At 39.4% G+C, this 26,122-nt stretch overlaps 1 protein-coding gene across 18 annotated transcripts in view; it reads left to right on the forward strand.

Annotated features, from left to right (window-relative positions):
• Positions 1-26,122, forward strand: part of SLC10A7 (solute carrier family 10 member 7) — a 189,461-nt gene that overhangs the window by 24,803 nt on the left and 138,536 nt on the right. The window contains exon 5 of one of the 18 annotated variants that reach the window (XR_006104018.1): positions 14,358-14,509. The exons of 16 other annotated variants lie outside the window; for them this stretch is intronic. Coding sequence is in view for 1 of the 2 variants with exons in the window: in XM_042467574.1 (XP_042323508.1) it covers positions 21,960-22,004 (45 nt within the window). In the remaining variant the exon portion in view is untranslated. Of the gene's footprint in view, positions 1-14,357; positions 14,510-21,959; positions 22,081-26,122 lie in introns of those variants that run through there. One more of the 18 variants, XM_042467574.1, reaches the window with a different exon arrangement.

Below are 26,122 nucleotides of genomic sequence, written 5' to 3' on the forward strand. Positions count from 1 at the left end.
ACACCCAGTTAGCATAGTCAGACAAACATGGACACAGGAGTCCTTAGTTTGCATTGTGCTATTTAGTTAAGCACTATGCATTACTTAGTGTGTGTGTGTATGTGTGTGTGTGTGTATGTGTGTATATATGTATGTGTGTGTGTGTGTGTGTGTGTGTGTGTGTGTGTATATATATATATATATATATATATATATATATAGTCAATTAGATGGAAAGACCAATCCCAGCTTTCTGAGTGTATCTGGTATAACCGTACTAAAATACCCATAGCCTTCATGCTTTATCCTTTTAGGGAGCTATATACAAATGTATTACTTGTTGATCTGAAAGAGAGAGAAAGAAAATTATACTCCAAATAATTACTTGAAATATACCATCAGATTTACAGGTGTCATGCTGGTCTGCTGCAGCACTGATGGTGTGTACAGAAGCAATTGGAAAAGCTATTTAAAAGGAATGAAGGAAAGCCACTTACAGAATATTCATTCTGCTCTAGCCTTAAAATATGACATTGCTCCAGAGTCACTGGTTGTTGATTTTGGCCAGAGTTGGGATGTATAATCATTTGTTCATGAAGGATTTGAGATATGATTAATTTTCAGCAACTGTCAGTTGATTGATATGTCTGTACTAAAGCTGCAATAACAACTTTTATAGTGATGTTGTGTATATTTGTAGGCTTTACCATCATTATAATCCTTTAAAACATGGATGGCAAACCTCTGGGCCCAAGATCAGATGTAGCTAGAGAAAGCATTCCCCAGCTTGCTGATTTGTTGATTCTTTTCTTATCTCTGATAAGTGAGTGGAGCTAAGAGGAACCCAAGAAGGTTTGGTATGGAACAAGAGTTATAGTGTGCAGACTGATGAGGTTTTGAATAGAATAGGAGTTCTGGTTTCAGTGCTTGAAAGCCATTGCACTGGAATTTGCTCATAAGTAAACATGCATAGAACTGAGAGGTACTTTATATTTCTAGTGGGAACATCCCCAAATTGGCCCCATCCATTTTGCATCATCTCTGCCTCAAGAATCTAACCTTGGTCTCTAATAGAATGTAGCAACTGGTTACCATTCCCAAACTAGAATTTGATTTCAGGGTCAAAAATATTCCACATCCCTCCCTACTTTAAAGAGTTTTCAAAGATTTTGCAACCTGAAACAAGGCATGCATAGTGCTTTTTCATTTCATTTAGATGAAATAATGTTGAATTCCTGGTAATATGGAGACAGGAGACCCATAGGAATGAGGGGTGAGGAGAGACTACAAAGCAGAATTGGATGTGTGGGTATTAATTCTGCAGATTATCAAGGTGGGGCAGTCAGCTGTTGTGTATATTGGGGACTATGGTTGCTTATGGCCATCATTGAAGGAAATCATTGTGTGGAGAAAAAAATAAAATAGGAAAAAAGGTAATCGTGATGGTAGAGAAAAGGACAGTGACATAGATGAATCCAGAAGAGAACTAGGTATGTGGGCCAGAAGCCCGTGGGATACAGAGTTAGAAGGTCCTGTGTCAGGAGAAAGACAGGATATTATATCAGTAAATAAAATCTTGTAAGAATTAAAAGGGAAAATTAAAAGGAATATGGTGAAGAAGAATGGAAAGTCTAAAAAGAAAGTTTCTGAACTGGGAGTGATCATGTAGAAAATGTAATTATATCAACAAGGAGCTAGTTCAGGATTTTGTTGCTGCTCCTGTTTCATTCTTTGTGGGTGATTTTCCCCCCTCTGTGTCTCAGAAATAATTTTGTTTCCAGCAGTATAAATACAGTAGCAGCATGGACATAGTTACACTTTATTTTTTATTTAGTAACATTGGGGGGAAAAAATCACCTGGTATATTGCTAATCAGAGTAGGACTACAAAAAAAAGGGGGGAGGGGTTGGGGGAATTGTTCATAGACTCTACTGGGAACTATTTGTTAGTTTTTCCCCTCTTCCTTTCCAACCTGCTTTCTTTCATATAATTTTTTCTTTTTTAAAATTTTGTATGTGAAACAGTAGCCACATGTATTCATATCATACAGCCACAATTTCTTTAGCCCAGCTGTGATTGGTTTGAATATATATGAAACCACTTCTTGTTGTGTACCTTCAGTTTGGTTCCATCTTATGGCAACCCTTATGCTATCTCTATCATGGAGATTTCTTGGCAAGATTTGTGCAGAGGTGTTTTCCCTTTTGCCATCCTCTGAGCCTGAAAGAGTGGCGTTTTCTCAAGGTCACCTCATAGGTTTCCATGGTTTGAAAACCTTGGTTTTCAGAGTCATAGTCCAATGCTCAAACCATTTTATCACACTGGCTCTCAAGAACCTAGCCCTGCTCATTGCTAGAATGTAGCCCCTGGATACCATTCCCAAACCAGAATTTGATAAACTATTGTGCATTTTTTGGCTACAAACCTCAGTCTGAAGCCATGGTTTGTTCTTAATGTCCAAATCCTGGCTTGTTTTAATCATGATTTATCATTACCTGTGAAACTACAAACTCTACTTAACTCCTTGTTTATTTTGATGCCTTGTCCCAGCTGTTTGGCAAGCAGCAGAGGCAGGAGTACTGTATAAAGCAGCTAGAAAACACAATCATTTCATAAGCTAGAAAACTCTATTTCCTTGGCTTTCAGATCAGCCTATTTAGGTATGCTGTTACTGAGAAATGTATTTAAAGCAGACTGTGCAATATGCAGCTTGTCAGCATGGTGTTGTGGTTTTAGCGTTGGACTAGGACACTGGAAAACAGGATTCAAATCCCTGCTCGGCCATAGAAACCCACTGGGTGACCTTAGGCAAGTTGCATTTTCTCAGCTTCATAGGATGGCAATGGCAAACCCCTCTGAAGAAACTTGCCAAGAAAACCCTTAGGCTTACCTTAGGGTTGCCATAAGTCAGAAATGACTTGGAGATACACAACAACAGCAACAACAAACCCCATCAAAATTCTGAACTACTAAAATTGCAGTCTTTTCTCCCTTCTTTTTCTGTTGCTTCTTTTAGCAACAGAGCAGCCGAGTGAAGATTCGAACACTGTTCTCCAGAGTCTTAGACCAATACTCAAACCACCATGCTTCCTTTAGCAACAGAAGGTAAAAAAAAGTGCTCTACATTTTAGATTATTCAGTGCTCTATGATACAATAGGATATTTTGGCTCCCTGTTAGCATATAGGGAGCCACCACAATTGTTGCTGAATTTCAGCATCAGTTGCAGAGCTGCTGACAAATTTGGGATGATGTAGTCTCTGGTTCTGGAGAGTGTAGTGTGGGAACTAACCGTGCAGAGTTACCCATTTTTGGTTTAAAGAGTATGTTGGAAATACAGTTTTAACTCTTTACTCTGAATATTTCTGTTGTTTCTTCACTTACTGACTTTTTCCTCATCTTTTTTTGGTTGGGAAAATCATTCGTAGTCATGATCTCAACGTACTTACCACCTCACTGACTGAACCTTATGTGTTTGTTAGATGAGTGGGTTTTGATGAGGAGGGATGCCTTTGTTCAGGAGTAGATTCCAGGACTTTGTCAACAGCATGCCATGGGCAGATGGATTGATCTCTCAGAAACTTTTCCTGCAGCAGACTATAACATCTGCAATGTTTGCATGCACAAAATAAATTTCTCTGGAGTAGCTCATTGTTAACAGAATAGACATCCACAAGTTCCTTCATCTTAGAAAATCACCTGTGTGAACTACTAATACATTGTCTTGGATAACAACAACAATAGCAACAATGAAACCACTTTCTTTGGGGTTGTAAGAAAGGGATGACCACCTGAGGGACTGAGGGTCCTTTTGAGGGAAAGAAAGCTTTTAGGATACTAGTTGGGGACTGGCAGGAAAGGAAGCAAGAAACAAATGAGGAATTGGTTTAGGTGTGGGATTGTTCATTCCTGTCTTGTTTCGGGAACCATTATTAATGTACAGTTGGCCCTCCTTATCCACAGATTCTATATCCAGTTATTCAGTAATCCACTGCTTGAAAGTATTCAACAACAGTAACAAAAAATAAAAAAGTAAACCTTGATTTTGCCATTTTATATAAGGGACACCATTTTACTAAATTACTGTATATAATGGGACTTGAGTATCCACAGATTTTGGTATCCACAGTGGGTTCTAGAACCAAACCCCAGGTATACCAGGGGCCTACTATAAGTCCTATATTAGTGTCATGTGAGAATGTGGCTCCTTCATTAACCTTATATGTAGTAATTTTATTTTTTGAGAAAGTAGAGGTCCATCAAACACTCTCCTAAATCATGCTCTGTGTTTCCTTGCCATTTTTTCATTTTTATATTAAAAATAAATAGATTTCTTAATGTTTTAAAATTTTCTTGCGAACTGTTTATAGTTAGGAAAAGGAGAACAATATGTCGGAACATATTACCTAAACTAATTGAGGACTAACAGTGGATCTTGTTTAAATTTCTTTAAGAATGTGGAGAAAACATATTTTTGAGTTTTCTTTTTAATTAGCAGGTGCCAGCTGCTTCAAACAGAGAACACCTGTGCTACCTGAGGTATTAGGGAGTTCAGAGCTGATTTCAGTGGAAATGTTAATGGTCTTAATTTCTGTCAGTCTCTTGACAGATATGTTGAGATCATAGAAAGGTTCATAGGTACTTATTTGGAGAGCTATTGACAAGGCATTTGGATTGTATGTGTTCATGGGAATTTATTTCTAATCTAAAGACTGTTTGTACATCTTGACATTTTATGATGAGTGAATCTGCCTGAGCAAATAAGACTGCTTCCACACTGTAAAAATAATCCAATTTAACACTGCTTTAATTGCTATGGCTCAATGCTATGGAATTTGGAGAACGGTAGTTTTGTGATAGAGCTCTAGTGCTACAGTTCCCTGGATTCCATAGCATTGAGCCATGACAGTTAAAGTAGTGTCAAACTGGATTATTTCTGCAGTGCAGATGCAGCTCTAGTTTGCTGTCCCACCAGAACCTGCTGTTAGGAGCCCTGAATTGTTGTGGTGTTATGAACTCTGGCTTTTTGTCATGGTGCCCAAACCCAGAAGTGTGGCTTGTCTCCCCTGCTGCCCATCCTGAAGCAGTGGCTGTCAAAAGGACAAAAGAGAACAAAGTAGTAATAAGTGCAACTTGTGGCTTATCATTTATTCTTTCAATGTATTTCTGTAAAATCAACAAAATCCTACCTCTCTTTTGTTATTGGTAAATATGCACATGTCATGAATAAAAAGAAATGTTATTTTTTCTGTTTAAAGTGCTTATTTTATGTGTATTTTCTAAAATTTCATTAAAATGGCAAATGCAGCTCACGTTTGCTATACAGCTGAGCAAGTTTGAAACTTGTGAGATGTACAGTGAGGCAACCCCTTCTGTCCATTTTTATATGTGTACACAGATAAGTTCTTTGCTAGTGGTAACAGAGCAAGGAGGAGCTTTGGGTTTGCAGCAGACTCAGCTCAATGAAAGGTTGGCCAATATTTGGCTGGGTTTTTTTTTGGGGGGGGATGGTAAATACCTTGTTAGGTATGATTAACATTGTATTGTATTGTTATTATACAGATTTGTAGGATGACAGCTATTGGAATACTGTGTATAGTTTTGGACCACATACTTTAAATAAGATATTGTAGAGCTGGAAAACGTAAACAAAGAACAACCAAAATAATCAAGGGCTGGGGTAACTCCCTCGTGATGAAAAGCTAAACTATCTGGAGATGTTTAAAAAAAGGTAAGGAAGGTATGTTAAAGAGAAAGGAAGATAAGAATATCCATGGCTGCTGGTCATGGTGGTAATATATATTTGTTGTTTGTGTGTGTGTGTGTGTGTGTATGCGCCTTCAAGTTGACACTGATGTACGGTGACCCTGTCATAGGGTTCTTGGCAAGATTTATTCAGGGGACATTTGCCATTGTCTTCCTGTTAATATAGCCTACAGGACTTGGTATTCCCTGAGGGTCTCCCTTCCCAAGTGCTAACCAGGCGTGACCCTGCTTAGTTTTTAAGATCACATGGGATCTGGTGCCTTCAGGGTATTTAGCCTATTGGTTGTATATTACCGCCAGTGTAAGAGGCAGAGTGGCTCTATACAATTTGGTGAATGTGGCCTCCTGCACAAGAGAGATTATGCTGAGAGAGGGCTAGATGACTCTTGCATGTCTGACCTGATTCTCAGAGTAGTTAAGAACAATGACAGGCTTGTAATATGTCTTGGTTTTATGTTCTGCCTGAGCATGTAAGACCAATAAACAGGAGAGGTGATAACTTTCAGCACTTTCTTTATTTTAAAATATCTATGTCCTGTCACTCAGTCACAAAGATACCCCAAACAACTAACTTTTTAGGTTAGAAATTTTCTCAGGGTAGTTTACAGTTAATATTGAGATTTAAAATGAGTATATAACACGTTTAATTATGAACAGAAGCATAAAGCAATTTCCAGTGAGACCAATGTAATCTATATTACTCTCACCAGATACAAATTGCATTAAAATATGACTCCCCATTTCTAAACAAAATAAATAAGGGGCCTTTAAAGGTCATTTAAAAATTAATAGGGTGGGAAACAAATATGCCTCTTTTAGGGAGGGGCTTTTAAATGAGAGGTCACAACTGTCCTTTATCTTCTGCCCTCCATTAAGTAATCTCAAGGTCCTCTGAATAAGGTTTTTGTGGTTGACCTTAAGGCCTGGGCTGATTTGTATATCTGAAAGCAGATTACCTGGTTCCAGATTAATTTTGTAAATAAATAGGAAGGTCACTGTAAAACCACAGAAAGCATTAACACAAATCAACAATTCCATCTCAAAGAAGAGTAGCAGCAGAAGTGATATTAAAAACAACGTGAAAGGCAGTTGTTTCAGTTCCTTTCCAAAGATCAACAGGATCTTTATTCTCACATTAAGATTGTTTGAGGAGGACACTCTAGGGAAACAAAATGGACACCAGGAATTGTGGTATTATAATGGTGTGAAAGTGGATATGTGTTTTTTGTGAGGAAAGCACTACATCCAGGTGCCAGGTAGAGTGACACAAATAAATAGGATCCCAACATTTATACTTGCATACCTTTTATGCTTGCATAGCTATGATAGTCATTTTTTTTTCTTTTTGAGCTGGCAATCAGTCCAAATGGACTCTCTTTCAGTTTCACCCTCTCTCTTTCTCAGTTATTTGAGAATTGCTCTGAGTTAGACAAAACACAGATTGGCAAGGGCTCAGAGTGACTTATAACCCTCTAGGAGACCCACCTTACAGTATAGAACTTGTTCATCTTCTGCAGTTACCAAAGTGCAGAAGATATTCACCTTCTGTCAGCTGAGGATTTTAGAATTGTATATGTGCATTAACACTACCAAGCATGTTGTGATCATTTCCAGATTGATGCCCACATGTATTTTGGTGAAACAAATTTATGACTTAAATGATGGGCAATATTCATAAACGAGTGTGTGTGTGCGCGCACACACACACACATATGTGTTCACATTTTGTGGCTGATTAACTCTGATTATTCCTCGTCTAAGAAAACCCGTTAAAATGTATGGGTCACCATAAGCTGACAGGCAACTTGAAGGCACATACACACACAGTTGTATCATAGTGCAAAAAGTATTGGCTCAGTTGTTCTGAAACTGTGGCAGTTTCGTTGAGGCAAAGAATTCATATTGCTGTGAGATACGTTTTAACAGTAATACTCAGAATTCTGTTTGTCTGTCTGTCTTGCTCCTAGTATAGAACCTAAGACAGCTTTGAAATTGAGAGACACAGTAGAAAGGAAATAATGACAACAGCATTACTTCCAGGAACAGGAATTAATTGTAATTGACACTTTAATAAGTTTTATTACTTAAGAAAAATATTTCTTCTTATTTTTTTATGGGAGTAAAACACCTTTAACATTTTGACTGATAGTTCTCAGAGATGTAAGAAATCTCCCCCACCCCTCACCATTTCACTATACTGAAGCAAACCTCTCCATCCCCCTCACAGAGCATAAGCAGACCATATGACCCTAGCCTCGAAGAAATGTGGAGACAATTGTGATATGCCAGCTCACTTCCAGGATCTGCTAATGCTGTGATGTTTTTTCCCTTGCCAGGAGCCTCCTTGCCTGGTGTCATTTCTTGAGCTCTTGTGGGATGAGATTAGTCTACAACAACAAAGTAGCCAGATGTCTGGTTTTGAGAGAGTCCCAAGGGTCAGGGTATAGTAAGCAACTGTAATCATTGGGGGCTAAGATCAAAGGTACCTGAGAATTACTTATGGGCACATAGTATGTGTCATGCCCGTTATTAACAATCTGTGAAAATTTGTATCCCTAATTAACTCTTTTTTCTTTTTTTTGGTTAAGGCTTGGTGTATGAATGTCGCCTTGGATGAGAAAATAGGTGTTTTTATTTTTAGCAGAATCTACCAAAAACCTTCCTTAACTTTCTGTTGCTCAATAGCAAAACACAGCATTTCAGCCAGAAATTTATTCTATTAAATTTATTCTGTAGCCAGGAATGAAGTGTGGTGGGGAAGGAATTCCAAAGCAGGACATCTTCATATTATTTCTTCCTGGTGCCCCAAATACCATTCCTGATGAAATTTTAAAAAACACACAAACATTTTAAATATATAGATTGACTTCTGGGGGAAGGAACAAGCTCTGGCTTTATCTACTTTGCTCAGGCTTAGATTTAAATATTGTAGTGATGGGCAGAATAGAGCTGTGTATTATACTGAAACTAACATATACATTGCACAACAGCTAGTCCTTTTAGATTTCAATATATTTCGTTTTTCGTATCAAAGGCCTCATTAGTGGGCCAGTTGTCTGCATTTTAACAGCTTCAGCTTCTTTTCTTTTATATAAAATAATGTTCATGTGATGATATGTATGTAAGTTTACAGAGGGGGGATGAAGGAAGAGTGGTTGTGTTCATGATGAAATTACATTTGCAATTTATTGCCTCTAATACATGTTGAGCAATTTTAAGGGACAATTTTGAGTGAGCAGACATTTTAAAACCCCAGTAGGAAAGCCCTCTGGAGTAATTTAAGGGGCATAATTGATTTATCTGTTTCAAACTTGACAGCCTCACCATTTTCTTTCTTGCTCTCTCACTCTTACTTAAGAGCACTAAAGAAAAAGGGGATAAGCTGATCATTACTATAAGAGTAGCTTAGGTAAAACTTCTCTTCGTACTGGTAATGCCTGGGGCCTGTATGTGTAAATTGAGCATGCTGGTTGTTCATAATTGCTTGGCTTTATCTGAAGCAGACTTCATAACAACAAAATCAAAGACCGTTCTTTAAAGGAGGTATATAAAAAAATAGTGACATGTAATATTAGACCCTTGGTCACAGTGCAAAAAACCAGAGGAGTGTTATTTCCAGTACTGCAGGAGGGAACAGAAATAGTTGTTTTGTCTTCATCTACACACTACAGCAGGACAATGAACCATCGCTGGGAACAAATACAAAATGCCACTTCATAACAGGGGATAAACCCAAATATCAGATACAACATTTCTGAATCAGGTTTTATTTCCTCACAAAATAATTTTCTGCAGTTTTGCAAATGGAAGAGCTTTAAATTAAACCTGATAACTGTGTATTCCATGCAATGGGACTTGCAGACAAAATGGAAAGGCATGGAACTTTTACCGCATTGGCCCTGGAACGGGCCTCTAGCATCCCCAAACAGAATGTTCAGGGGACGTTCTGGATGTGTTCCCCAGGGGGCAAGCATTCCCAAAAATTGCCCCCTCTGGGACGCATCTGGGATTGGGATGGTCGGCGGCGGCAGCGTTCTCGCTGTGCGATAAAAGGCATTCCCCGTCGCCTCCTGTCCCCAGAACGTTCCGTTTGGGGACGCTACAGGCCCGTTCCAGGGCCAGTGTGGTAAAGTTCATGGTTTCCCACTATGCAAATGATCTCACATGAGTCTGTTTTTTAAAAAACAATTGGAGGAAGAGGAGAAGGGTGACAACAAACAATAGTAAAAAAAGATACAGAGAGAAACAGCAAGCCAACAGCAGAAGATTCTACTGCATGAGCCTCAGTTTCACACTCCTCTTGCCTTCATGACATACCCATAAAGAGTAGAAGCAATTCTATTTTTAAATAAGTTGTAGTATCCTGTTGAGTCCTAGCTTGAAGAATCAAAGCATAATTTCTAATTCTGGCTTATCTGAAACTACTCCCAAAATCATTTGTGTATTCTGAAAAGGCACATCCTCTCTGGGTGTGTACAGAAGTACTTCAGGCATATGTATAGAGCTTTTAAGCCAACATTAGCTTATTTTACTCCTGCTTGCCATTAATTTGAGTGAAAATACATGCTTAGTATTGGAGAGGGGTCCTTCTTCATTCTCCCAGTGAGCTCTAGAATGCATCTTGTCTTGAAACTTCATATTATTTGTAAATTAGAAAGAGATGTAAAGTAGACAACTTTCAGAATTTCTGTAAGACACTATTAGGATATTAAGATTCTTTTAAGGAGACTATTAAGCATGGAGAACTTAAGAACCTCTAAATACTTATGTACTTCAACTCCCATCATTAGTGATGTTTGGCCATGCTCTCTGGAGCTCATGACCTTGCCACCTAGAGTTGAAATTCAACAACATCTGGAATGGAACAGGTCACCCACCGTTGGTCTGTGGACTGGTTCTGGTCCACAAGCTATTGGCTGCTGGTCCATGACAAGTTTCCAAGAAAAAGAAAGGAAAAAAAGCCCAGTTGTAGCCAGTGGGGTCAAAGATGATATCAGTCCGTGCCACATTGGGGAAGAAAACTTTGCCAGTTCTTCACATCAGATTGCTTAAAAAGCGCTGGTATAGATTAATCTCATTTAGGGACACAATGCACTTCGTCTTGGTGACTTCACTTTAATTTGTTACAGAATTATGTAACATCTGATTATCTGTAGGCTTCCTGGCCTTCTGTCTTGTAGATATCCAAGGAGGATGAATTATACTTTGTAGTAAAAATAAAGTAGAAGAACACTCCCTCAGAATTAGATTCACTGCACCCCCCCCCCCAAATTCTTCAAAACCCTTTATCTGTCACTACAAGTTATTTGTGACTCAGACTGAGTCTTCAAAATGCTTTAGTCTTTCTGCTGGTCCCTCCCATAAGATCAAAGACCTATTACTGCTCTTTCCCCCCTACTTGGGTGTGAGCAAAAAGAAGGCTATGCAGGGATCCCGTATGGATATAAACACCTCTGTAGAGCAAGTTGTATAATCTGGAGGGCTTCACAGCACCCATTTTTCATGCACAGGAGCTGATTATAAGGGCCTGTTTTCTGCATTTGTTCTCTTTATTCTGTGAGTTACTGTGTGGTATATATTCTTTCTGCAGATGTAACATTTACTTTTTGATATTTGCATTAAGGATAAAATGTCAGGGACAGATGAAACTTTTAAAGCGCACAATGATTTTCTGCAATTATTTGGAAAGCTTCTGAAGGTAGATGAAGGCTGTCTAGTAAATCTCAGTTTGGCAAATTTAATCTCTACAATTTTACATGGTTTTTAATAAGATAAATAAAATATGTTGGATGTTACTAGTGGAGCTCAGATCTTGGAAAAGTTACTTTTTAAAAAACCTACAACCTCAAATCCCAACAGGCTATATAGGCTGAGTCTCCCTTATCCAACATGCTTGGGACTAGACATGTTTTAGATTTTGGAGTTTTTCAGATTTTGGAATATTTGCATATACCTAAGTCTAAACATGAAATTTGTTTGTTTTATAGACACCTTATACACATAACCTTAAGATAATTGTATACACAATATTTTAAATAATTTTGTGCATAAAATAAATTTTGTATACATTGAACCATTAGAAGTCTGCATGTAAGTGTATTATGCAAATTGCTGTGAATTTTCACACATTTCTATTGATGCTTAGTCATTTTCCAGTGCAAATTTGCATCTATTCACTCTCTCTCTCTCTCTCAAAAACACACAACCATGTGAATCCATGTGAGATGGACAGATGGATGACCACACATTCGATAATGCTCATCCTCACAGATACTTCAGTAAAAGCTGCAAATCATTTTTGAGCAGAGTTTATGGAGCCCCCCCCTCCACAAAAAGTCCGAATCCCTCTGAATCATGTGTGATTGGATTGCAGTCTATTTAGATAGACTGAGGAACATTTAAATTGTGTAGACAAGGCCTAAGGGGCAGTAAAAGCAACAGCTAAAAACAGTGTAAAGTAAATCCAACTCAGGGCTGGAACAGATGGCCCAAAAAAGCCTGCTTCTAGGTGTCATTGGCACATGACATTTAGACACCACATGTCCCAATGACACAGGGAAGCTGGCTTGAAGCCGCCCAGCTGTGAGTAGTTTCAGTGACGCTCTTGCGATGCAGCATTTACATACTGCATGCTGCCGGAGCATCATGAAGTCTCCATGGGGCTGCGGTGGGGCCGGCTAAACCAGCTTTTCCCTAGCCAAAAGAGGAGTGGATCTTATTTTTTGGCTGTGTAATGGCAGTGGCAAGCCCCAATTGTGAAATATCAAAGACATGCAATATCGGGGCTCTGGATGCAGTATGTTTACATTCCCTCCCCCATGGTGACTGCTTCAAGAACAGGGCTTATATAGTAAAGGCCTTAGACTACAGGTATCATGGATAATCAGATAATTTTCCAATTATCATTTCTCTTCTGCCAGATGAAGAGGAAGTGAGAAAGAGAAGCTTGGGTGCATTCAGGGATGCACAGTGAAGGTATTTTTTTGGCTGGGGGTGGGGGAAATTCCTGGCAAAAGCTAAAATTCTTCCAACTAGGTTTTGCACAGGTGCAAGAATCATACGTGTGGGTCACAGGGACCATAAAAACCGTTTTTGACAACAGGAAATGTAGAGCTTTATTGAATTCTTTCAGTATTCCTTAACAGAAATGACATTTTAGAGTCCAAATGTAAGAGATCCCCTGTTTTCTATGGCCTTTGCACCTCTTTCCTGATATGGCTTTAAGGTCCTCTTCGCATTTTAACTTCATATCAGCAAAGCCTGTTGTTATCCTTATTCTGACTAATGTCTATATAGCAGAAAAGGGCCATAGTCACCAAGATGGCTGTGGGATTAGTCATCATAGGTCCTGGATATGGGGGAGGTGGCTGTTAAGTAATTTTTAAAGAATAGGGAAATGCTCTCTGTGACAGCATATGCTGAATCATGTACTTTCTCTAAATACTCCTTTTCTCTTGCTTCCTTTTATTGAGAAGCAAGTGACCAAAAGGTACATTTTGCAAAGCTTTACCTTGTGTTGGGAATCTGGTTTCAAAGAGTCATTTCTGTTTGATGTGGCAATATGTCCTCTAGAATTTCAAAAGTTAAAAGCCAGTAAGTCACTCCCTCTGGAAACTATGCAGAAATTCAAATCATAAATAAGGAAATGCGTCAGGTACATTAAACAGACATAGAAAAATGGCTTTCTGTCCTTTGTAGCAAGGTAATTGGGCACCACAGCTTGGCAGGAGCTGGTGCTATTGAGTTGGCTGTAACTGCCACAGGTTGATAGGCAGGTGATAAGGCAGCTTCCACTTGGGTCTGCACAGGAGGCCTACCTAATATGCTGTCTGCCCTAAGGGCCTATGGGAACACAGTTGGATTATTATGTTAATGCATGAGCCTGCTGCCCTCTTCCTATCCCAGCTGGGTTCCCCGTTGTTAGGAACTGCTTTGCACTGACAGTGGAGTAATATGCTTCATGATTGAAAGGGCAAAGGGGCTTGGAAGAAAAAAGAATAGGTCTGCACAGATATGTAAATGAGATAACGAAGTCAGTAGGAAGGTTCCCATATCGGTATAGATTGAGAATTTATTAGAAAATGAGTAATATAGGGCTGCTAATTACAGTGTTATTTAATTTTTAAAAAATGCCTTGTGTATTGGCTTGGCTAATAACAAGGAACACCAGATTGAAGATAGTATTCACCAAAGAAGAATTGTGGATACTGTTTTGTTTTTTAATCTAATGAAACCATACAGGTCCAAATATACAAAGCTGACAGCAATTTTATTGTTCAAGGCTTATGACCCAATGATAATTTTCTACAAAATATACTTGTGTTTGTGTTGGTTTGCAAATTCAAAGGGTTTCTAATACTTTCAATGTCAAATTACATTGTGTCATACCAACAAGATGGGCATCATTCCATCATTTTTACTTACAGTCACCTCTTGCAGCAAGAGTTTTAGAAACGTACACCTGGCATAATTGTATGAGTTGTAGATTAACGTACGGTTGAGGCTACTTGGCACTTCCAATATTTTTTAATTAAAAAAAAAAAGATGAGATTTCTTACATATTTTAAAATTCTCATTATCTTCTGTTGCTTAACACATTATTTATGTTACTAGATTTCTCTTCACATGACACTGATTTTGACTTTCATCTCCTGTCACCACATTTGGCATGGCCAGTGATGAAGGGCTGTGGAAGTTATGATCCAAAACATCTGAAGAACCTAACAAAGGTTCCTCACCCCTGATGTAGGGGAAATATACTAGAGGTATGTTCCCTTAATTTTCAGTAAGTCTTAATTAGAGCTACTTGGTCTTGTCAGAAAGACATCCTTCTCAGTTTGTGTAGGGCTGCACTAGGGGAGACTTCATAGACAGTTTTTTGTTGCAGAATTGTTTGGGATCACTTCTTGACATAATGCATCATGGACAGTTGGTGCTCTCAGTTGGAATACTGGTTCTTTGCAAGGCAGACATTGATGGTTCAGTTTCCAACCTGATAGCTACTAGATCAGCTAAACAAGAATAGAGTCATGCTCTGACTTTCAGTTAATTGCACACCAGGAATTGCTTTTTCTTCAACATACCTTTTTCTTCAGTGCTACTGTTGTAGGACCGAACGTTGTTTAGACACAAAGTTAGACGTTTATATATGACTAGAATCATAGAGTCATAGACTAACAGAGTTGGAAGAGACCACAAGGGCCATTCAGTCCAGCCCCTGCCATGCAGGAAACCTCAATCAAAGCATCCCTGACAGATGGCCATCCAGCCTCTGTTTAAAGACCTCCAACAAAGGAGACTCCACTAAACTCCGAGGGAGTGTGTTCCACTGTCGAACAGCCTTTACTGTCAGAAAGTTCCTCCTAATCTTGAAGTGGAATCTCTTTTCCTGGAGCTTGCATCCATTGTTCCGGGTCCTAGTCTCCAGAGCAGCAGAAAACAAGCTTTCTCCCTCCTCAATATGACATCCCTTCAATCATTTAAACAGGGCTATCATATCACCTCTTAACCTTCTCTTCTCCAGGCTAAACACCCCCAGCTCCCTAAGTCATTCCTCATAGGGCATGGTTTCCAGACCCTTCACCATTTTAGTCGCCCTCCTTTGGATGCGCTCCAGTTTCTTCACATCCTTTTTAAATGGTGGTGCAATCTCATACCTGTTGAGTAGTGTATATAGGATATATATTTTTAAAAGTGGAAATCCTCAAAACGTTGTGATGTTACCGGAGATACAAATTCCCACAGAATTATAATATTACATCCCATTAAAATAAAATTTAAAAAACACTCTAGAATACTGCCTCTGAAAATTACTGAAACAAACATTTGTTACAATAGTTTGTATCATGCCACATGGAAGCAGAATATGTTCATACACATTTTTTCAGGATGCAAATGCATTATCTTAGTAGTTCCAACAGCATAGAGTTTAGGTAGGTTCAGTGTGCCTGTGCTATACGTGGACACACTATAAGCAACTTCCAGCTTATGCAGAAGCCGCACAACAATTGAAGAAATGGTGCACAAGCCCCCATTGTTTGCAATAGGACGCGAGCATACACAGGTTTCCCATTATGCAGGGGGATCCAGAATGGAAGGGCCCGCTGTACTGTGTACTTTTGATGCCTAGTGCTTTTGCTAGTAAATATAGCTTCAATAGGAGAGGTCTCATTGTGTTCAGGAACAAATTTCTCCTGGGCAGAAATTAAGACCTGGTGATAAAGACATAAACTGTGTGACGTTTGAGGCCTGATAGAATTACCAAAAATGGTCATTGTTCTAATGGAAAATAAAATTAAAATAAATCTTGATTTTTAACCTATTGGTATAAAACATGAGAGGCAATGGTTGTGTTGTTTTGTGTTCAGAGGCCTCACATAACTTGAGGCTCTGAACCATAGTTTATCTAATGTGCATAAAAATCCATCACTTTCTCCAGGAGTAATAGATCTAGACACCCAATTGACAAGCAAACTGTCATATCCTGTAGAGCCTCTTTTTCTTTTTCTATTCCTCATTGATTACTTTAGATTTTAAAGAGATGAAATAACCATCTCATTGAGAGCTAGCATGTGATGGAAGCTTCAAATAATTAAACAAGGGTGAGCAATTTTGTGCCTATAATAATTTTGACGACAACGACAATAATTTTATTTTTACCTCATCATTCCATCTAGGCAGGTACCGTTCGTTTCTATTTTGCTGTTGTCTTAAACATCTAACCATAAAGTTGTTCAGAAAATAGCAAGAGAGCAGGTTGTCTGCAGAAAAATAATATTGGTGTTTATATAGCCGTAGAGATAAATTTAAAAAGGCACTGTTTAAGAATTGGCCTTGGTTTTTCACTTCACTTAGTAATCTTTGGACTTATGGGGATGCATTGGTTTAGCAGGCCTCTAATCATGTTATAGATTATTTCTCTTGAGGAGGATCAAGGGACAAGACCTTTAAGTATTTTCATTGCAGCTTAAAATCTTAGAAATTTTTAGGTTTAAATGAAACTTCTGTTTGGGAGGCTATTATTGCTCTGTATCCATTGGAGAATACCTTCTGAGGTAATTTAAAAGACAGAGAGGAAAAGTCACTTAGAGATATAAAGTGCTTGACTAGGAGAGAGTCACATGTTGGCAGTTACTTAGGCATTGCTGTTCAGGGGCCTCTTCTATTAAATCATAAAGTGACAAACCATTTGTTCTGGTATGACAGCTATTTCCTAGCCTACTAAGCTAATAAGCCTTTGGTAGTGAACAAAACCGAGCTATAAATTAAAATTCTGGATAGTTTCATAGCTGGGGGTTTAGGGCTGTCTTCAGTTCATTATTGAGTAACCTTTTACTGTCTGCCACTGTGCATGCTAAAAGTTAAGATTTTGAAGAAAGGCCAGCAAGGAACTCCATCACTGATAACCAGTACTGAAGATATTGTTTTTTTAGAATAGTCTATTTGGGTTATATTCTACTTTCTTGTCTAGTAAACAAAGGGAGGAATTGTGTGCCTTTACCAGGAAGAAAGTGTGATTCAGTTCAGTGGCTCTCTTCACTATACTGTATATGTAAACCTTTGATGCTGATTATGGTTTGCTGTGGACTATATCAAGTAGAAGATACTGCTTTGTCATCCCCCAACACCTCCCATTTTGCATCTTTAACAATTCAGTTCGTATAACACCAAAAGCATAAAATAGAAGAAAAGTATGTCTGAATCCACACAGTATAAGGGGATTTCATAATTTCTGAATATAAATGTTCTCCTTTTCATACTTCTGAAATTGGAAGAATCTTCATAAGCAGGATTCCTAAAGCAGGATTCTGTCTCAGAGAAGGCAATGACAAACCCCCTCGGAACACATCTTGCCAAGAAAAGCATATGATAGGTTCTCCTTAGTTTCTAAAAGTCAAAAATGACTTGAAGGCACACAACACCAATACCAAAGCAATTCACTAAGAACAGTAGGAAAGAGAGACATATATAGCCAGATACAAAGTTTTAAAAGATTGAAAGTCAGCCACCTTCTTTCCCCATTTTGTTTCTTTGTGAGAGAATACATTTTACAGAATTGTTCTGAAATTTCCATTATTGTCAGTTTTGTCACTGAATGTTGTGGACAAGCTACTCCATGGAAACAATCCCTCCCCAATCTTCTCAACCATGAAAACAGTATTATCTTAATTTGGGATTAGTAAAGTTCAAACAAATATTTTTTAAAATCAAACACAAAACTTGAATAAGCAAAGTTTGATCCATGAAGTAGACGTCACAATTCTACATGGATACAAGCATGGTGTCTACAGGCCAGATCCTCCAAAGTTGCAGTATATTCAGTACTCTCAAAGGGCATTTGCTCATTGACAGGTGCAACAATCTGTGTAGGAAAGTAAAAGCCATTGACTGCAGTACAGCCACTGTAGCTTCTAAATAACTTTGGAAAAATAGCCTTGGTATGTTGAATTGAGGACATGGTTTGAAGTTAAGAGGATAGCAGACAGTTCCCCATTGATAAATTTGGGAAGAGTTCCTATTTTAAGGGGAATAGCTGTTTTTTTTACCTCGGAGGGCTAGAGACTTTTGAATCCAGTATTTGGCAGAGTTGACCAACAAAAATGAAATAGGGGCAGTCTCTGTCACACATGGACAGCATTAACATCTATATGAATTTATGTTGTTGAGTACCTTCAGGTCATTCCCAGCTTGTGGAGACCCTAAGTGTGGGGGGCTGCTGGGTGTGTGTATTAAAGGCTGCACCACACACCCACTCACGCTGACTTGGAAATACCCTGGTGCTTGGACAGGTCCTTTTCTCCTGCTGCCCCACCTGCTCACCCAGCCAGACCAGGCATGACTTGGGTGGGTGAGGCTTGCCCTCTCTTCCCTCCCACTGCCTTACCTGCCCACCAACCCAACTAGACACAGAAAGACCCAGGGGGCCAACCAGCTGGGCATCCAGCTGGACTACACTTCAGTTCTCTCCTGCTGCTTCACCTACCCACCTGGCCTGACCCAGAAATGTGAGGTATCAGGAGGGAAGGAAGGGAGGGTCATTAGTCTCCAGAGGTGCCCAGGCTGGTAGAAAGGGGTGGGGGTGAGGGGTGGCAGGAGATGGGAGTTAATGGACACATACCCCTCTGAACTGTCACCCGGTGATGTCCGCACCCCTCTCGTGATGGATAGGCCTGCCGGAAGAGATCTGTCTTTATAGCCTTCTTAAAGGTTTCCAAGGTGGTAATGACGTGGCCCTATGTCCTTGCTGCCATTGAATCTATGTTGTCCTCAATAGCAGCATGGCCACGCTGCTATTGGGGACAATATGAACTTGAGTATCTGCTGTTTTTGGTAGGCCAGACAGTACCAGACAGAGAAACGGGCCTGGTTTTGCTGGACTTGCCGTTACATGGATGGTCTCCAGGTGTGTTAAATTGTGGCCGTTTTTGTAGCTGAGGAGAGTTTCCTCTTGCATTGTCTGGATACTGGAATACAGTCTTCTCATCAGGATTATGGGTCTGTGCTTTCCATTGCATTTTTCAGGACATGTTATGATGAGGCACTTTGTTGTGTGCCTTCAAGTCATTCTTGACTTACAGCAACCCTAAGGCAAACCTATAATGGAATTTGCTTGGCAGGATTTGTTTAGAGGAGGTTTGAACATAGTTGAACAACCTAGCACATGGACTGCTTTTCTGTGATCTGAACCACCTCCCCACTTGCTCACTCCCTGGTAAGTGGCAGCAATAGGAACCTTTTCCAAAACTTGACAGGTGCCAGGTGATGGAAGGATGCAGAACTGTGCACGTGGAACCTCACACCTATGTAGAGTCTTAGCTGTTGTTTTCTTTTTATTTGCTAGTGGGTGTTATTTTCATTTGCTACTGATTTTGCCTTGGTTTTATTGTATGTTGTTTTTGTCATTGGTACTTTCTTATATTTTCTGTTTTTAATGTATTGTGCACCAGCATGGAGATCTTTGTTATTTGGCAGTGTAAAAGTGTAATCAATCAAACAACCAATTTAGCAGTATTAGGTTCTTTGGGCTCTTTCTAGGAATGGTGTGATATAAATGTTTTAAATATATCCACAATATAGCTAAGAGAAGGTAATTGCTAGCTCCTTCCCCACTCCACAAAGAAATGCCTGTGGAAGAAAAACATTTAACTCAAAATGTAGATTCCATTTGGATTTTTCTCTCAACATAGCAGAAGTTTTGTGCAAACATTATATGGAGAAAAAAATTATACATAACAAGATTCTTTGGCTCTCTAAAATCATTGTGAACGGTAGCAGCGATTCTGCGGCATTAACAAGAATGCCTCAGGATTCCTGTGCTAGGGGTAGTGACTGCCTTCCTCACATGACTGAGTGCACCAACTATTATCAGATAAAGATCTTGATATGTTGATGCTGTAGTGCATTTGGCAACAGACCAAAACTTGCTGAGGTAGCCCAGGCTTGACTGATTGATGAAAGCATTTTATTCACATGGAGTTTAATTTTACTGTTCACAAGGTTGTATTCTTTGATCAAATCGGAGATGTTTGAGGATGCAAAAGAGTTCAAATGTCATCACTTTAGTTCACTGTGCCATTTGTTTCCATCTTTTCTTGCTTTCAAAGGCGGGGTACAGACCGCCACTTTGCGGTGGTCTGCCGCCGCCACCAGTAGGTCCGCGGGGGAGCCGGAGCCTTCAGACGGCCCGACTCCCGCGTGGACCGAAAAAGAAGCTCCAAAATGGAGCTTCTTTTTTCATCGCGTTTGCGATGTAGCGAGGCGCCAGGGGCGCGCTCGCTACGTCACAAGCGGCGCGACGCGTACGGACGCTCAGCGTCTGATACGCAAAGATGGTGCCGGCCATGTAGAAGGGCCGGCGCCATCTTGTACGGACGGAGTCCGTACTAGGCCCAGGGGTGTCTAAAAGAGACGCCCCTTTTTTTAAATGGGACGTCCGGAGGACGTCCCAAATGGCGGTGCAGAAAGCACCATAGTTACCTCTGTGTGTAGAATTTTTCCTCCTTTTGTTCTTCAAGAAAAGCTAGTATTCTAGGTAAACACAACAGATAAAATTTTGCTCTCTTTCTAAATGCTAGCACTGTAGGGATTCTTCTGGGTAGCCTTTCCCAATTGGACACCTTCCATATCTTTTGGATCACAATCTCCCATCACCCCCAACTCTCATGGCCATGCTGCTTGGGGATTGCAGGAATAATTCAATACAATAGGGGAGGACAGCAGCTTGGGGAAAGCTATTATTGGGCTTCTGTAAAGTGGAAGTAGCATGTGTGTGGGGTCTCCGTGGAGAAGGTCCTGGACAAAGTTGATGTTAACCTCCTTAAATAATAACCTGAAACAGCAGATGAGGAAGCATTATTGGATGTATACATGTCCCCAAACACCATGTATTGTTCATGGGAGCATTTTTGCCTTGTTTACCCCTTGCCCATTTTAGATCCTGGAGAGGCCTCTTTTTTAAAAAAAAAACCACAGAAAGTGATCAGAAGTCATTTCCTGCTTACTTTCTGTTTTAATAAAATGCTTCTTCTGGGTGTAAATTGGTGTAGTGGGGGCAAAAAATGTCCCCCATCTCCTCTAGATATTTGGGGGAAATGACTATTTTTAACCCTGGAGGAACTTGGAGGCCACAAAAATGGTTCTGGGGGCCTATTCTGCCCATCCCTGATTCACAGCATTCTCAGTTAAAACCAGCATCCTGAAATAAGCTCCAAAGCAAACTGGCAGCTGATGTAGATCACACTTCAGCTAATACAGTTAATGTATTAAAGTATTGAGCACTTCTGGCAATCCATAGGCAACCTGGAACTATGAGTGTGTGGGTTGGTGGACGAAGAACCGAGTGGAATATTCTTGCAGGGAAATTATTTTTGTGGACTTACTACATTTTTCTTGCAAGCTAGCAGTTTTTGCAGATTATACTAAATAAACATAGCAGATCCTACATTTATATGGCACAAATCTTAAAGATGAAGTACATAAACAACAATCAGATATATTTTCACCACTTTCTGGACATTGGATATAAAGAAAGCTCAGCCCTAGTTATTAATGTTTAATTTGCATGCTATAAAACAAACAAATAAAACTTTGATAACTTAATCTCCTTTGTCAACAAGATGATTGAAAATGTCTTGACTTAGAATTTGGATGAAATAATTTAATATAATATAATATATTGTCTGATTTTAAAGCTTTTGCCTCCCTTGTCTCGCACAGCTGAATCCATCTGGTGTGGCAAAAGGGGAGAGAAAAAGAAAGTGAAAACCCTTCCATGGACTGACCGAAACTGATTCCGTTTTATACCACATGTGTTAAATGCATTAGCATGTTCTCTTGCAAAAAGGGCTATAGTGTATATTATGAAATAATAACAACAACAACAACAATAATAACCTCTATGTTACCTAATCTATGATGGAGGTTAAGACCTAAGCAAAAGTATAATATTATTATTATGCTTTTGCTTAGGTCTTAACCTCCATCATAGATGAGGTAACATAGACATGCTGGGGTGGGTCTGCAAAGAAATAAGAAATTTCACCTTTTGGGGTTTTAGGTATGGATAAATGTACGCATTTATAATTTGAATTCTGCAAAGGAGTGATGCCTTTATTGGCAGCCAAAATGCACAAAACATATAATGCAAACCTTCAAAGCTCCACTGTCTTCTTCATCAGTCTAAAGATGTTTAAAAATCTTTGTTGTGGTGTTGGAGTCACAGGCCTACATTTTGTATAGACATTGTTTCTGCTGCTGTTGGTTTGGAGGGATTTCAGTGCAGGCAGTAGAAATCTCAAAACTTTAAGTTCCTCAGTCCTTACTTCCCTCTTCTTTGGGATTCATCTGTTGCAGCTAAATCCAGTGGAGCTTCAAAAGCTTGCATGATGTGTTTTGTGTATTTTGGCTGGCCAGCAAAGGTATCTCTCCTTTGTGGCCTTTGGATTTTGTTTTATTTTGCTATATGGCCAGCATGGCTAACCCTGAATATGTATCCCACATTTCTAATTGTACACATATAAATGTTTCCTCACTGATCAACCCTGTTGTCTAGGAGGTTTGTTTTGAAGGGTAACAATATAAAACGTTTCTAGGCTGGAGTTATGCAGGCAGTTTCCACTTAGTTAACTAAAAATGTTCAACATAATACAGATGTTGAATTCTATTCTATTTTACAGTGATAGTGATGTTCCAAAACTAAAATTTGTTTTTCTTTAAAGATCATTTTATGCACACTGTACAGTATTCTCTTGTTATGCACTTAGCACTATATTTTTAGTTTGCTTCTCTGGAGTATGATTTTTATATGCATTTTAACTGTTATTTAAGAGTCCCCATATGCTTAAAAAAGGCATCTGAATATATGTACTTCTCTCTCCCTCCCTCTCTCTCTTTCTCTCTTAAATAAAGCTGCATCATAACCAGAGTGTTCCATCAATACATAAGAACGAGAGGGAAGCTGTGGCTGGAACAATATGTAAAAATACAGCTCGTAAAATTTTTCCTTTATTAACTGTCATCATCCCCAGAATATATGTTCAAATAAACGTTGTGTAATAACTAAATTTGAGATTAATAGGCCCCTTAAGAAATGGTGAAGTCATTCAGGATAGTCAGTGAAAAATAGGCTGTAAGCGTGTAACATGCGCATATTGTCCTGCTTACATGTTCTCTCTGGTGTCATTCCCATTTATCAATGTCGGCAAGCTCTGTTCTCATTAAAACACTCGTGCACAAAAGCAACTTAATTTTCTTAAGAAGAAAGGACACCTGATTCAATTTAGCACCCACAACCAATAACTTGAATACATATTCTTTTCCTGTTTGATGTCAAATGAATAGTTATGAGTAGCAACTGAGGAAAAATACATTGGTTTTTTTTAAAAGAGAAAAGAACATGGTTTGCAGTCTCAGGTGCATGCATGAATGTGCTTTTCTGCAAAACTAGAGCATTCAGTTCATAGTAAGAGCAGTTAAGACTTAAGATGCAGTTAATTCTAACATTGGTTGGCTGAAAAAACACCCATAAAAAACAAAAGCTATTATTGGGGTCTTTTAGGCAAACTCCTTGACTCATTCATAGTAGGCTAGTTTTAAGACAAAATTAGATATTATACTAAATGCAGAAGTGATGCCCAAAATGTCAACTATGTATTTAGCTGTGACTCTTCTTCTCTCTGATATTTGCTAGACCTGGAGTTAGGCAAAGCACAGCCACTGGGTTTCATTTGCCTCCCCAAATCTTTTTTTGGGATCCCTTGAGTTCATTGCATAATTTCCCCAAGTTCTTGCAACAACAAAATGTGAAACATGCTCCCAAATGGGACAGCAGTTTTGCAGAAAACACATTCCTCCAATTGCAGTTGCAAGTAGATATCTAGTTGCAATTTTCTGCTGATTTCCCACAATTCAGGGTTAGTTCAGGTACTGAAGCACCCACACCAGATACCTCACCTCAAATGTCATCTTCATCTGTGCCCCCACCTTTTTCTCAAACTGTGAACTAGAGACTGTAAAAGCTATTACTTTATCCTATGCCTCTTAGAATCCCCCCCACTAGGATGCACAGAGGCCACACTAGGTGGGAGATTCTAGGAGCTATAGCCTAAAATAACTTCCCAAAGCTTTAAGTATTCACCCATCTCCTAGTGCAACATACTAACTATGTGCTTCCCCTTCACACCCTTGTCTTCTGCTTGCGAAAGTGTTGTACATTTTAGCGTTAGAACATATGTAAGGTGTGGGGACACACTGTGGGGTAGCACCCTGGAAAACTACAAAGTTCGTGCCATAGCTCTTTCTCCTTTCTGCTCATGTTGATGTGTGCTCCAGATGTTGCTGTCGGGGGTTCTAATCCCAGTTCTATTCCCCCCCACTACAGATGTGTTAGACTCATAGAATCAGAGTTGAAAGAGACCACAAAGGCCATCCAGTCCACACCCCTACCATGCAGGAACACACAATCAAAGCACCCCTGACAGATGGCTATCCAACCTCTATTTAAAAACCTCCAATGAAGGAGACTCCACCACACTGTGGAGGGAGTGTGTTCCACTGTCAAACAGTTCTTTCTGTCAGGACGTTCTTCCTCAATATGACACCCGTTTAAATATTTAAACAGATCTATCATATCACCTCTTAACCTTCTCTTCTCCAGGCTAAACACATCCAGCTCCTCAATTCTCTCATAGGGCATGGTTTCCAAGACCCTTCACCATTTTTGTCACTCTCCTCTGGGCACGTTCCAGTTTCTCAACATCCTTTTTGAACTGTGGTGCCCAGAACTGGACACAGTATTCCAGGTGATTCCTGACCAAAGCAGAATAGAGTGGCACTATTACTTCCCTTGATCTAGACACTATGCTTCTGTTGATGCAGCCTAAAATCGCATTAGTTTTTTTAGCTGCCACATCACACTGTTGACTCATGTTCAACTTCTGATCTACTAGGATTCCAGATCCCTTTCACATGTACTGTTGTCAAACCAGGTGTCCCCCATCATATACTTACATATTTCATTTTTTTCCTGCCTAAGTGTAGTAGCTTTCATTTCTCCCTGTTGAAATTCATTTTGTTAGTTTTGGCCCAGCTTTCTCATCTGTTCAGGCCATTTTGAATTTGATCCTCTCCTCTAGGGTATTAGCTACTCCTCCTAATTTGGTGTTGTAGCTATCAAGGCTTCCAAAGGTTAGCTTCAGAGACCACCGTGTCATCTTTGAAAGCAGGGAATCTTCTGCTTGCCATTATATGTTGGTTTTTCATACTGTCCCAAGACAGTGCTTTTCCTAGTAACCATGCTGTCAGAATATGTTATTTTCCAGCGGCTCATTCCTCTTGTAAAATGCTGTCCATATGAACACTTGTAAAAACTGTCCATTTGATTACTGTTCATATGGAATCTTTGGTATGAAATTGTGGTTGAAGCTCTTCTGGGATCACGTGCATGTGGGGTGAACTGAATGGTGAAATAGCACTATACCTGTACCTGTACCATACCTATAGCTAGTAAAAGCACTGTTAGTAGGCTGCTTCTCACTAGGCTGCCAGGTGAGTTTGAAGATTTGTTTGCAGTGAACCCTGGAGATGATAGCTGCAGGTGTCAGTTGGTCTTTTTGTACCCAATATGTCACAAATGTCTCTGGCCATAGAAATGTTGTAAAGTATGCTTGCACACACTGAAAGGCATATGATATTATCATGGCACTGATGGTATAGGCATTCCATTTCTGTATCTTAAGGGGTTGTTCCTCTCTGTGAATTGGATCAACGTTCTGATAGCAGGCCACCACACTGACCTCTAGAAACCCTAGGAGACTGCATGGTCCAGTTGCTACCAGATTTTTTAGCTATGCTGCAAAATATCCCAGAGTTTCTAATGAGAA

Source organism: Sceloporus undulatus, chromosome 5, assembly GCF_019175285.1.
Source record: "Sceloporus undulatus isolate JIND9_A2432 ecotype Alabama chromosome 5, SceUnd_v1.1, whole genome shotgun sequence".
Taxonomy (NCBI): Eukaryota; Metazoa; Chordata; class Lepidosauria; order Squamata; family Phrynosomatidae; genus Sceloporus; species Sceloporus undulatus.